Source organism: Alligator sinensis, unplaced genomic scaffold, assembly GCF_000455745.1.
Source record: "Alligator sinensis unplaced genomic scaffold, ASM45574v1 scaffold71_1, whole genome shotgun sequence".
Lineage (NCBI taxonomy): Eukaryota > Metazoa > Chordata > Crocodylia > Alligatoridae > Alligator > Alligator sinensis.
Genome location: NW_005841834.1, coordinates 5,625,279 through 5,639,384, shown reverse-complemented (window position 1 = coordinate 5,639,384; position 14,106 = coordinate 5,625,279). Strand labels below are relative to the sequence as shown.

The 14,106-nt window shown below is 41.9% G+C and overlaps 1 protein-coding gene across 1 annotated transcript in view; it reads right to left on the bottom strand.

Moving 5' to 3' along the window:
* Positions 1 to 14,106, bottom strand: part of TRPA1 (transient receptor potential cation channel subfamily A member 1) — a 79,090-nt gene that overhangs the window by 57,331 nt on the left and 7,653 nt on the right. Inside the window, exons 3-8 of the mRNA XM_006015312.1 lie at positions 12,934 to 13,109; positions 11,794 to 11,901; positions 10,790 to 10,898; positions 10,320 to 10,465; positions 6,243 to 6,379; positions 5,683 to 5,731 (exon numbers count right to left, since the gene is read on the bottom strand). Of these exons, the coding sequence (XP_006015374.1) occupies positions 5,683 to 5,731; positions 6,243 to 6,379; positions 10,320 to 10,465; positions 10,790 to 10,898; positions 11,794 to 11,901; positions 12,934 to 13,109 (725 nt within the window). The remainder of the gene's footprint in view (positions 1 to 5,682; positions 5,732 to 6,242; positions 6,380 to 10,319; positions 10,466 to 10,789; positions 10,899 to 11,793; positions 11,902 to 12,933; positions 13,110 to 14,106) is intronic.

The window sequence follows — 14,106 nt, the reverse complement described above, 5'->3', positions numbered from 1 at the left end:
GAATAATTTAGCACTGGCCAATAGCGGGACACAAATTTGCATTCGAATAGCGGGAACTCTTTGCACCATGCATTTCTGTGCTGCAAAGAAGAAATGCACCCTGCAAAGAAGGCTGCAAATTGGCGGGAACTCTCTTGCACTGAGGTTTCTCTGTGCAGCAAAAACCCTCGCTGTGCAAGAGGCTCTCATGTGGAAAGAAAATCCCATTGTGTCGAGGCACCAAAAATCACTGGGTTGTGACAGTCTGAAGCCTCTTCCCCTAGCTCCACCCCGCCTTTAGCTCCTGTGATGTCTCAGGTAAGGAGCTCCAAGGTGAGGGGCTCCAATTCATCCATCCCCCCCACTCCAGCATAGCTGGGGAAACCCTAGAAAGCACCTCCCTCCCCGGGCCTTTTCCCCCTCCCATCCTGAGACAGCACCAGGGGTTAGGCTAGGCTGCAGCAGCCCAGCACTGGAACAGACAGAAATTAATGAAGACACTCCACTTTGTCTTCATTTGAACCTTCACACAATGAGGGTTATTTTGTCATGCGATCAGAGTGCTCTGCAGTCTTGCTCTTCTTTTTTGCCATGGTTTTAGAATACTTTCAAGGGGACAATCACACAACAAATGTAATCTCTGTCCACACCTTCAGTGAACCTTTGGATTTTGATGACCAGATTTTTTTGTTTAAATGTACACACAACTGTAAACCTAATTTACATATGCAATTACATCCTTTGTGTGCACAAAACTGTTGAACAATGAGGCATGATCTATTTCAATATACATGTTATATTGGTTTACACAGGTAGTAAATATATAAATTGAACAGGGATCATAGAGAAGTAGGGCTGGAAGGGAACTCTGGAAGTTATCTAGTCCAACCCCCTGCCTGAGGCAGAATCAGCCCTATCCAAACCATCCCATACAAACCATAATCTAAACCACTGGTCCCCAACCTCAGGATGCAACTCAAATCAGGGTCACAGGGGGTCCTCAGTAGGGTTCTGAAGGGCCTGCACACACACTCACATGTGCGGCCCAGGAGTAGCAGGCAGGGCCACCATACACAAAGGGGGGAATGGTGGCTCCCCCACCCTCGGGTCACTGCCGCTTCACTCCACTCCCAGCAGCCCCCGTGGCGCCAGGTCGGGAGGTCCTGTTGGTGGTCAATTTAGGGTTGCAGCAAAAAATGGTTGGGAACCACTGCTCTGAACTCTATATAAGACTACCATCAACCCTAACACAACATAGAGCTAACACACTAACCTGCCACACATAAAGCAAGGAAAACATGACAGTCAATGTCCTGCTCCTATGAAATGTTGTCAAGATATACTCAAGAGATCCTGGGTAGAGGGCCACACACCCCCTCCCCCCACTACAGAGAAAGGCAAAACCCCCATGGTCTGTACCAAACTGACCATGGGGTAAAAATCCTTCCTGACCCCAAATATGGTGATTGGCCTGACCCTGAGCTTAGGGGCAAGATCCCCTAGCCAGGAACCTCCAGTTTTGGTCCCCGTAGAAGAATTGGCACACTCCAGTCAAAGTCCCCAGCCTTGGCTGTAGCCAACACCCAATGCCTCTGAGGAAGGCTTAAAAACACACTGACATGTAGTAGAAGGTGGGGGGAGGGGGGGCAGAGATGGCAGCAGCAATCAGCAAAGCCCAGAAGTATGATAAATAGTAGAACATAGGCCTAGTTATGGCGTAGGCACCCCCAACCAGTGGTTGTCCAGACTCTTTTTGAACACCTCCAGTGATGGAGAGTTCACAAGTTCCCTAGGCAGTCTATTCTACTGCCTCTCTATTCTAAAAGTGAAGAAATTTTCCAGATATCCAGTCTAAACTGTCTTTGCTGCAGCCTCAAGCCATTAGTCTGCATCCTCCTCATTGTAGCCAGAGAGAAAAAGTGCTTTCCCTCTTCTTTATGGCAGTCCTTCAAGTATTTGAAGATTGCTATTATGAAGTATTTGAAGATTGCTATTGCCCTTGCGTATCTTTTCCGCAAGCTGAGCATACTTCACTCCTTCAGCCTCTCCTCATATGAGTTGCTTTCCAAGCCCTTGATCATCTTCATTGCATTCCTCTGGACCCTCTCTAACTTTTCCATGTCCTTTTTAAAATGTGGAATCCAGAACTGCACACAGTATTTCAGATGAGGCCTAACCAGTGCTGAGCAAAGAGGTACTATCACCTCCCGTGTCTTGAACCTAATGCTTCTATCGATGCATTCCAAAGCCATACTCACCTTTTGTGTGGCTGCTTCACACTGCAGAGTCACAGTGTGTCTGCATTCTAACAACCCTCTGAAGTCCTTTCCCATAGCGCTGCCATCCAGCCAAGTGTCACCCATTTTATATTTGTGTTTTTAACTGTTCTTCCAGAGGTGTAGCACCTTGCATTTGTCTGCACTGAACTTAACTCTATCCCAACTTCCCAATCTGCTAAGATTCTACTGAATTGTGCTTTCATCCTCCAACGTGTTCAAAATCATTCCCAGTTTCATGTCATCTGCAAACTTACCCCCTTAAATGTCTATGCCAGCATCCAAATTGTTGAGAAACGTGTTGAACAGCACTGGGCCCAGAACAGACCCCTGTGGGACTTCACATAAAGCCTCCTACCATTCTGACATGGACAGATTAATAATTATCCTCGGCCTATGGCTATTGAGCCAGATATCTATCCACCTTGTAGTAGTTTTATCCAGCTCACATTTCTCTGATTTGTTTATCGGGAGGTCATTGTCAAAAGCCTTGCTGAAGTCCAGATACACTATATCCACAGCATTCCCTTCATCCACCCCAGTAATTACTCTGTCAAAGTAGGAAATCAAGTGTTTGACATCATTTGTTTTCATAAATTCACACTGGCTGCTTGTGATCAGCCATTCATCCTCCAGATGCTTGCAAATGGCCTTCCTTAGGATATGCTCCAGTAATGTCCCAGGTATTAAAGGAAGGATAACCAGACTGTAGTTCCCTGGGTCCTCTTTTTAGCCTTTTTTAAAGAGGGGCACTACATTGGCCCTTTTCCAGTCCTCTGATACCTGGCCCATCTTCCAAGACTTCATGAAGATCATTGCCAAGGGCTCCAAGATCTCTTCTGCCAGTTGCTTCAGGACCCTGGGATGAAGTTCATTGGGTCCTGCTTACTTGAATTCATTCAGATCCAACAAAAGCTCTCTCACCATGCCTTCTGTTATCTCCTCCCTCAGTTTGCCCTCTTCTTTATCCGGATAACCCTTATTAGGTGTCTGGCTGCAGCTTAATTTTTCATGGAGACTGAGACAAAGTTGCTGTTGAATAGCTCCACTTTCTTTGCATCTTCAGTTAGGAGTTCCCTGTGGCTGATTAACAAAGGGCCCACACAGCTTCTTTGGCCCCTCTTTTCTTACTAACATATTTATTTGCATACACTCTAAAACAATTAGATATGTAACATTTTAATTAATACTTTTACATAATACCTTCATTTTTCTTTTTCAAGCACATCTTTTTCCCTTTCTTAACTCCTTGATTCATCTTAATATCTGATCAAAAAAAGGATTTGAGCCAGGCTCATATCTTCCAAAAGTCCAAACATGTGATCAAGGGTTGTGCTGAATCAGGGCCAAAATGATTACCACAAAAAGAGAGCAACAACCCAATTTGTAACTATGGAACTGTGTTCCACAGTGGTTTGTATCTCACAGTTAGTCATTCACACTATGCACATTGTATAAAATGTAGCCACAGCACAGCATGTGGGTGATGCCTCTATACAATTATGCTTTAGGCAGGATGATCAGATGCTCACTGTAAAAGACTGAAGTGGTTAAGAATAGAGCCTGTAGTTGTCAGGTCTATTTCCAAACACAAGAAGCATATAACAGAAGACACTACATAATATTTATAAGCTAATGTGTTTAAAAGGATGAATGGATTTTAAAAAATGCAAGTGATAACCAAACCCAAAGCCTACTGATTCTGACAGTTGCTCAGCATAGCGCGCACACTGAACATACAATGAACATATAGGTTAGGGACAGAAGTTACACATAAACCAGTTTAAGTGATCAGAAACTGATTTAAACCTTTGACAGAACATAATTCAGTGCACATAAACCAGTTTCAAAATGGCTGAAACTGGTTTAAGATAAACCTGATTGAATGTAGTATCAGACTTAACTGATTTGGGTCAAACCAGTTTATGCAATATCTGTCCCAGAACCCTTCCTGATTTAAGTTAAACCAGAGCCCCTCAGCATCCCAGATGTTTTGCAGCCCTGGGCTGGACTTGGTTGTCTGCTCCAGAGAGCAGGGCTGCCCCCACCCATCTGCTCCCTAGCTAGAGCTCCAGCGGAGACTGCAGGTACAGCAGGGTCTGCCGGGCTTCTCCCTGGCCACCCCCTCACCACTGACTGCTCAAGCAGGGATCCATCCTTCCTTTCCTCCCATCTCCCACAGCACGGACCCCAGCTATACGAAACCTAGCCAGCATGTGGTATGCTAGCTAATGCTGAGAGGTGTCTGTGTGTGCGTCTCCAATTTCACTGGGAAAGGACAAAGGCAAACAGGACAGTGTCTGCTTAGTGCTTTTTGGAGCTAATCAACAGGTCATCTGGCAATGTCCCTCCATGCCTTCCTTGGAAAAAGCTGTTTAAGAAGAGCTTGAACTAGAGAGAGAGGCTTTTGTTTTCTTGATGGGCTGCTAAACACTGTTATCAGCTCCCTACTGTCTTCCTCACCAGTCAGGTTTGTGGACAGTATGAAGAAGCTGGGCGAGGGAGATTGAAAAGCTCAATATCATCAACAGATGCAGGCACTGCACACAAGTAGTCCTCCCTCCCCCTTCCCACTTTGCCTCAGAGTGCTAGCTGGGGGCTGGGGGCTGGCAACCCTCCCACCCCTTGAGCAGTGAACTGGGAAAAGCCTAGAACTGTGCAGGGTGATTCTCTTCCTAATCAGTGTCTGGCCAGGGCCTGGCCATGCCCCCTCCCTCCCCCCCTCAGCTCAGCACTGTGGAAGGGAGGGGAGGGCTGCTCTAGCACCTCCCCCCCCAGCTTCTAGCCTGAGCCACTGCAGGTATGTGCCTGCATTTCCTTCATCCAGAGGGAATGTCTGTACACTTGCAAATCAGTTCAACCTAGACAGGTTAGACTAACCTGCAAAGGTTGAATCAATTCAGGCTCAGGCTTTTTGAATATCTGTCCCAAGCCATAGTGATATAAAGCCAGTGTTAATGTGTACCCATATCCTAGTGATCATGAAACTTTGGAATACTTCCTCTCTGGTCCTCATATCTATTTCATACAGAAGCACAAACAAACCCCCTCAGAGATGTGTGAAGCAATGTTAATATTCTTAAAGGCAAGGATGCCTGAGTCATTGTGTCATATTCTATTTTTTCTATGCCTGAATGATTAAAATGCATAGATGAACATAATTTTCCAGGATCCATAAATATAGATACTACTGTGAAGCCATAACTATACCTATGAATAGTTGCACCTGTGAATTATGGAATACATTTTTTAAAGTGACATGTACCTAAAGGAACATTTTACTTCGTAAATTTCCTGCATTTGCCAAGCAGGAAATTAATTTATTGTTAAATAAAGAAATTACAAGATGCTTCTATGCACCCATGGAAAAACAACTGCCAAGAGCATTTACATATATAGATATCTATTTGCTTGATTAAATATTTACCATGGAAAGCAAATATTCTGCCAGTTCATAATGATCAAACAATGCTGTCCTGTGGAGAGAAATGCAAAAATATATTATAGTATAGTCTATTGTAGGATACAATTATCTAATATATATCGTATTAAAATGGTCACTGAAGTTTAAAAGAACAGGCAATACTTTTCTTGTTCTACTGCATCCCTTTAGCACTAACATGTAATGTCTTTATACAGAAGAGAGAGATATCTATCTTTGTAATAATTTACAATAAGTAATTGTTACATTTATTTTGCATACCTTGTTATTTTTATTAAGCCAGGGTAATACACTGCTAATCTTTACAACTCAGTGGGTGACATGCTGGTCTTAATAGGTAAATTACAAGATTCCTATTGCTGTAAGTATAGCCAACATTTTACTCATTGTTGCTTTTGCAATACAACAAAGATCAACATAAAGTATTAGATTCTACAGATTTATTTTGCAGTATATGAACCTCAAGCTCCACAAGGACTTTTATGTGATATGATCAGGAAGAATCTGATCACCATTATAACATACAATACTAGAAGATTTCTTACCTATGAAGCAATGTTTCCTTATTCCCATCTACAGCATCGATAAGAGACTCATCACCAGCATACGAGGACATCATTAATTTAACAATCTCAGTTGCTCCTTGAGTGGCAGCAAAATGAAGTGCTGTGCATTTTTCATTCTGCAAATGGCATTATAAAGCACAATTTATATTCAAATGAATTTTCTCCCTATTTAATCTGCTCTAAAAAGCTGTGTCATGGTCCAGAAGCCTAATTTTAAAGAGTCACACTGCCATACAGGTGAGTAGTACATGGACTTCTGTTTCTTTAGTTATATAAATCTAGAGCTATTTCTAATAAGATCATCTTATGAGTGCTCTCTCATTCAGTGGCCACTGATTGATGGCCTCTGAAAAAAGTCTGAAAGTCTATTGTACCTAGAATAACATGCAGCTACACAGAGCAGCCCAGAAAATGGGGGCTAATCCAGTGTGGGGGAGGGGGAAAAGTGTGGTAGTCTGGTAAAAAAAAAATGTAAATGATGAAAAATATTCCAATCTTGTCACTATAATTATTGTTTTAACTTATTTTATAGGTACAATTTCCCAAATCCATCATTTACTAAAAAAGTAGTATATTCTTATGGTTTTATATGTATGTTAATCCATGGATTAAGTTTTTGGATGCAGATTTTCAAGGTTGTGTTCTCTCTCAATGGGGAGGAAGTGGTAGTTATAGCCACTTCTGAGGGTTCTCTTAGGCCTCTTATTTTATTTTTTTTTACACTTCTGCAACACATTCCTGGGAAGTCTCTTTGAATTGAACTGAAAGTCTTTCACAATTCTATAACCAGGCTTAAAATGTTCATTTTCCTACCTTCTTAGGAAAGAACAATTGTTCATGGGTAATATTAATCTCACCACCAGATCATGGCAATTTAGATACAATTCCAAAAAACAAATGTGTTCAGGATAGAGAGGAATGGCCAAAAGAAAGAAAATTTCTTGTTCTTTTAAAGGAATAAATCCTATTAACGTTTACTGACATGAATACATTTTACTCATTCAGGTAATATTACTCATTTCAAGCTATTTTCAGAAATATGTATTTGGTAGAAAGATGAATCAAGGCACCATTGTTGTCATGGACAAAACAGCACACATACATAGAACACAGAATTTTATAAACTCTTGACAGAGGACCCCATGGCACAATACCAGGAAGAATTAAGTGACCTTGTAATAACTCTGCCCCTAGAAACACAGAATAAAATTAATGTTTCTGTCTCCCAGGGACCCAGGCCAGGTAACTTTAACTTATTACCCAAGACCCACAAACTTAGGATGCCCCATTGTCTCTGGCATTGGCATCATCTCAGCAGAGGAAGTTTCTGGCTATGTTGACTCTGTCTTATTCCTGTATACCACTGGAGCTGCCAGCTACTGGAAAGACACTCACAGGTGCACGTGCACCCCCTGAGAGTGCTGGTTCATCCCCTGACAGGCCACACTCCCCGCTTAGGTGATGGGCAGGCGGAAGTGCTAGTGCCCCCACTGTGAGCACCGGACAGGGAGTGGGGACACTGGATGAAGTGCCACGGCCACTTCCAGGAGTGCTGTGGTTGTTTCCCAGCCAGTGTGATCGGCTGCAGGGGGGACCCCCCACCCCAGTTGGCAATATTAGCCAGGAGGGAACCTCCTCTGGTCGCTGGCAGGGCATGTGACCCCCCTGATTAAGATGGCAACAATTGCTCACGTTAGCTACCATGCATGTCACATCTTTGTACACCAATAACCCCCATGTGGACAGATTACAAGCTATAAAAATCATTATCCCTAATGAGGGCACTGCTTTTTTTTCTATTGCATACTCCTGCTTCGTCCTCACACATAACTATTTCATATTTGGAGATTCCCTATACCTACAAAAAATGGCACTGCCACAGGCACATGTTTGGTCCCTCAATATGCCAATATGTTTATGACAGACCTAAAAGTCCATTCCTCCACAGCTGCCCTCATTTTCCTCATATACCTAAGGTACATTGATGACATCCTCATCATATGGACACATGGGAAGGAATCTCTAGAGAAATTTCACCAGAACTTTAACAACTTCCACCCCTCCATAAAACTAACTCTGGAATACTCTGTCCAGCAAATTAATTTCCTAGGCACCACAGAGAAGGTTTGAGTAGCCATATTACCACCACATTGTATCAGAAACCCACAGACTGCCACAGCTGCTTTCATGCCACCAGCTGTTATCCTAAGCATACTACCAGATCCATCATCTACAGCCAAGCGCTGTGTTGCAACTGTATCTGTTTAGATCCCACCAACTCAGATGCACATCTTAAGGATCTGGAGCAGGGATTCCTACAATGTAAGACAATCCCAAAAATATCCATAAACAAAAACAAATCAATAAAGCCAGACTCAGACTTCAGTTTGAGCTTCAGACTGCCTCTTTCTGCTTAAGATGATAAGACAGATCCATATTTAGCTGTAGTAACAGCAAACCTGTGGCAAAAATGACTGACCTATGGAAGCAGGAGAGAGAAAGGCCCAGGAAAAATGTTTGTTTTGGTTATTTTAAAATCTAGTAGTCTCAGTGATTAAAACAGGACTAATGGAGTAAGATTTCTTCTTCTAAGATTTCCTCTTTTAAGCATAAAAAAAATATTAAAGACTTTGGGTAAATAAAGGCATTTGATTCTGAATAGTCTTACTAATATGGATGGTGCTTACTCACACAAATAGACCAATGGGTGTCAATGGGATGGCTTGGATGAGAAAGACAGGCAGGACCTAGCCAATAATTTGTTTTCCAGAGCCAGGGTTTTTGGTTGTAGCCGTGTCCCTTGCTTACCACCATAAGCATTCCTTCACCCATGTTTCCCCCTTGTTCCCCCGCCCATTCCCTACCCATTGTTTTCCCAATTTCCACCTATTTATATTCTCACTGATCTCCTGTCACACTTTTAGCTTGACTTAGTTGGTCTAATAAAAGAAATCACATCTACCCAAAGAACCGTGTCTTCCAGGGTCATGCACATTCCCAGACCTTTTGTTTCTACAAAGTTTCTTTTAAAAACAAATATGTTTGGAAAAGCCAAGCACTTTTCATTTAACTTTTCTAACAGAAATGCACCGCTTAGGATTTCACTAGAGGTATACCAATAGCCTATTTTTAAGGAGGCATATCGGCCGATACCAATCCAATTTCTGATACAGCTGCATGCAGCTGGTAAGTCTGTTGTGGTGAAAGGGGAGGGGGCAAGGAAAGGGTGTGTTGTGGGGGGGCACATCAACACCCCCACACTGTGCAGAGGGGCAAAAATGGTAGTGTGGACTGAGCCCAAGCCCTAGCCCTACGGTGGTGTGGGGGTGGAACGGAGGGATGTGACCCGGCCCCAAGGGGGAAAAGGAGGTATAGCCTGATCATGCAGGGGGAGAAGAGACATGGCCTGGACCAACCCAGCCCTGTGGGTGGGGAAAGGGGGTATGGCCTGGCCCTGCTGGGGGAAAACAAATGTAGCCCAGTCCCAACCTGGTCTCACAGGGAAAAAGAGGACGTGGCCCAGCTTCACAGGGGCTCAGCTTGGCTCCAACTGAGCACGCAGGGCTTGAGGATTTGGCAAGGGGGAGATGGATATATTAATGGCCACCACTCCCCCACCTCCAAAATTTCCCAACCCATGGGGAGCCTCACAATTTAGATGTGATGTCTCCATGGGCCAGAGGTTGAGCACCTCTGGACCATATCACAAATAGTAATTCCATTTGCACCATACACCTGCCAGCTGCTTAAATTCAACACCAGTGCAGGCAAAGACATAACTGCAACTTTAGCCACACCCCTGGACAGTATTTAATTTTCTGCTTGTGCAGCCACACCACCCAACTGTTGTTGATGTAATAGTCTCTTTTGTAGCTCTTGTCCTCTGGGAAAGCTTTTCTATATTTCCCTACCTTGGATTTTCTGCCTATTTAATTTGACAACATCTGTTCACTAAATTGCCTCTTCATCTACTTCTGCAACGATCTGTTTTGGCAAAATACAGTGTGTATGGGATAAATATACTATACAAAAATTTTCTTACAACTAAAATTGTACCTGTTTTAGATCAATTTGTGCTCCGACTTCAATGCACATTCTAATCATTTCCAAGTCTCCACTTTGAACTGCCAGATGAAGGGGACTGCACTTTCCATTATTGGTAAAATTGATGTGAGTTTTAGCAGAATAGCCTAATTCTTCACCTAAGAGAAAAAGCAAAATGCACTTTTTAATATAAATACATAAACAAGAAATTAAAATTAAAAACCCACACAAATGGACAGTGATATTTACTCCCTCAGTACCACGGTGTAACTTCTCAAGGAGCTCTCTGCATACACCGAAGGAGGCAAATTACAAACCATTCCTGCAGGAGTTACTTTGCCGATGGGAACAGCCTCGGTGAACTTGTAGAAAGTTAATCATACATACTGTATAAGTGTTTGCAGGACCAAGGCCAGCTTTGAGAGGTATGTGCTGAATGTCATTATAATTAATAAAACTGAAAGAGATTTGAGCATATTTACCTTTCTTTAAAAGTATTTCCATACATGTTTTTGCACCGGAAAATGCAGCTGCATGGATAGGCATACATCCAGTTTTGTTTGGTTTACATATCTTTCCCCCATTTTCAATCTGCAAAAGTGTTCATAAATAGTATCATAATATGCAGGAAATTATGACCACCAATAAATATTTTGTTAATGACTAATTGTCGCATTTGACTTCGTCCATTCTTATATATATACACATGTTGATAATTTAATTTGAAAGCAGGAATACATGTGTATTTATATATGTATTCTCCGTCTGTCAGCTCTACAGGCATATTTCTATATGTTCTTAAAAGATGTAATTTTAATAGAATCGGGGGGGGGGGGCAGAAATTGCTTAAAACTATGTACCTTACATAAACTCATAGCAACGTAAGCAAGTTTCATGCACACAAAACTGATAAACACTGACACAATGTCCACTCATAATCCCTTAAAACAGCATGCTTGATTTTTCCCGTTTATTTTTATAGCATTCAGAAATATCATATTTCTTTTGACATACTTCACAAAAGAACTACATATAACGAATCCTATATTTTTTTAAGAATGGAGGTATTTTTTCATAATATACTGAAGGATTTAGTTTACATGTTGTTTTCCTAGAACTCCTTCAGATCCAAGTAAATAAAAAGCATGCCAAAGGAAAGTAAAACACTTAACAGGCAGATGAAAAATATTTTTCATTTCAGAGACATGATAAAAATGTCTTCTTCAGCTTAATCACCACTTTTTCCAAAGGGTGCACATTTACTTAATGACTACATGACAACATAAGGTGCACACTCATCTGTAACCTAAGAACCCTGCAAAGTCAGTGGGAATCCTCTCATGCTGACATGAAGGAACTTTCAGGATCGATACATTAGTTGTCATTTGTGCTTCTTACAGAAAAATAAAGACGACAAAAAAAACACACAGTAATTTTTACTTACACAAGCAGAGGCAGTTAGGAGACACCAGATAATTATACATACCAAAAGTGTCAGGGCTTCAGGATTATCTTTATAACATGCTACAATTATAGGTGTGTTCCCAGCTTCTCCTTCTAAATTAACATCTGTACTGCTGTGCTGAACCAATATCTAGATATTTAAAAAAATAAAGTGTTGATTATCATGCATTTGGAGCATTGTTGTCGCTGCTGTTTCTTTCCTTGACAATTTTAATTAAATGCTGCTAATAAAATTTAGCTTTCTGATAAAAAAAAATTTTGCATAAAAATGTCAAATAAGTTTACTCAGTGGAACACAAGAAAGAAATTACACTCAGCATAAATGTCACAGGATAATTCTGTGGATAAACCCAGCTTCTGAAAGTAGATTAATCCTTTTTGGGGAGTCAGAGGCTGACCATCTCAACTATTGTGTAAACACTTCAAGGCCTGTGTTTTCATCAGAGATAAGCCACCTGTATATGTATATACCTGTATATGTATATGTATACTTATGCACTTGAGAAGTTAGTTAAATTGTGCACACAAGTAGATGTTCAGCCATTAATAAATATATGCATGGATTTTGTAAAGGGAAGGGGGAGGCAGGATCAGCAACCAGAGCTGCAGGGGTGGCTGCATTTCTCTTCTCTGTGCTCAGTAGCACGTTCTCTCTACTGTCATTCCCCTCCTCCCTTCCCTCAATTGCCACTATCGCTTGCTGAACCAGGAGCAGGAGAAGCTCCAGAGCCACTCCTGTCCCACATCAGCTGGGCTGCACAGGGAGCTGGGCTCAGCTGAGGATAGTGGTGGTGGTGGGCAGCAGGGTCCCCCGTCCTGAGCCTGTTTCTGGGCTCACCTAGGGGGACCCAGTAGGAAGGAGAAACCCACCCACTGCTGCCACTGTCACTGTCCCTGGCTGAGCCAGGCTTCCTATGCAACCCAGATGGAGAGGGGCATGAGTGGTTCTGGAGCTGCCCCTGGGTCAACCAGGGGCAGTGGAGACAGCAGAAGGCAAACGGGGAGGGGAGGACTAGAGGGGAGAAGACATGCCGCTGAGTTTCTTACCTGATTCAGGGACTTAAAGCTGGTCCCTGGCTGCTGCTCCTGTATGACCACACCACTGCAGCCACTTGGAATCTTTCCTTGAATGCATATATATTTACTTGGACTGTAATCTTACCTTAACTATTTCATTTTGAAGGGACTGCACAGACATATGTAGAGGAGCCATCATATTGGAGTTCAGGATGTTTGGGTTAGCTCCTTTTCTAAGAAGTAATTTAACACTCTCAATCTGGTTTTTCTTTGTAGCCCAATGAAGTGGGGTATTTCCAGAAGAGTCTGTCACATTTAATACTAAATCAAAGAATAGAAAAAAAAGTTAACACTACAATAAACATATAGCTAGTAAATGTTCAGATGGATTTAACTGAAAATTGATTTTCATGTGAAGGTCACATTTTCATTGGAAGTTTAGTTCTGCAACACTGAATTAGTTTAACTCCATCATCAGTTGTTACAGACTCCTGCTGCTGCCTCCAAGCTGCCCTCCACAAAATAAATTGATGCATTGATTATTATGCCAAATCCAGGAACGATGAAAGGAAGAAAGGACTGTATTAAAAATGTCAACATGCCGCTGTGAAGAGAGCAAGCCCAATATGTTTAGGATATAGCAATGACCCTTTTATTATTGGCATCTGAACATGAAGGCTGTAGCCTATAAAAGCTTTTTTCCTTTCTGAATGAGGTGGTCTAAAAGGTAACACCCTACCCTGTTTTCTGCAATACTTAATATAAAATGGTAACAGAATCAGGAAGACAGATGAAATTATGAGTTGCTTTCTGTCCTATTCTTTTTCTCCCTTTCTACCCTTTCCCCACTCTGTTCTTCCATTCTTTGTTAATGTGTTGTTGATGAACAGTTCAGAGGAAAGAAATGCATGGTAAAAATTTTTGTAGGAGGTAAATGAAGTACTATCCTTTACTAATATGCAGCGCAAAAGACAAATCTCCAGTTGGTGTAAATTAGCACAACCCCACTGAACTAATTCATATCAGTGACCCTGGTCCTGGACTGGTGGAGGGGGATTGGGTGTTGGCAACTTTGTAGTAGCATATGAAATTCAAAATATGAAAGTCAAACTTCAACACAAATGATCAGAATTGAAACAATAACCAGACTGGTATACTGAAAGTATTAACAGACCAAAAGGTTTTAAGATATAATCAAACTTGCAAGTCAGGGACTGACTTCCTATTATCATTTGTACAGTCGACCCCACATCTACAACTGGAGTTCCTCGGTGCTTGTGCAAAGCAAATAATAAAGTTAATAATACCTTTATCTATG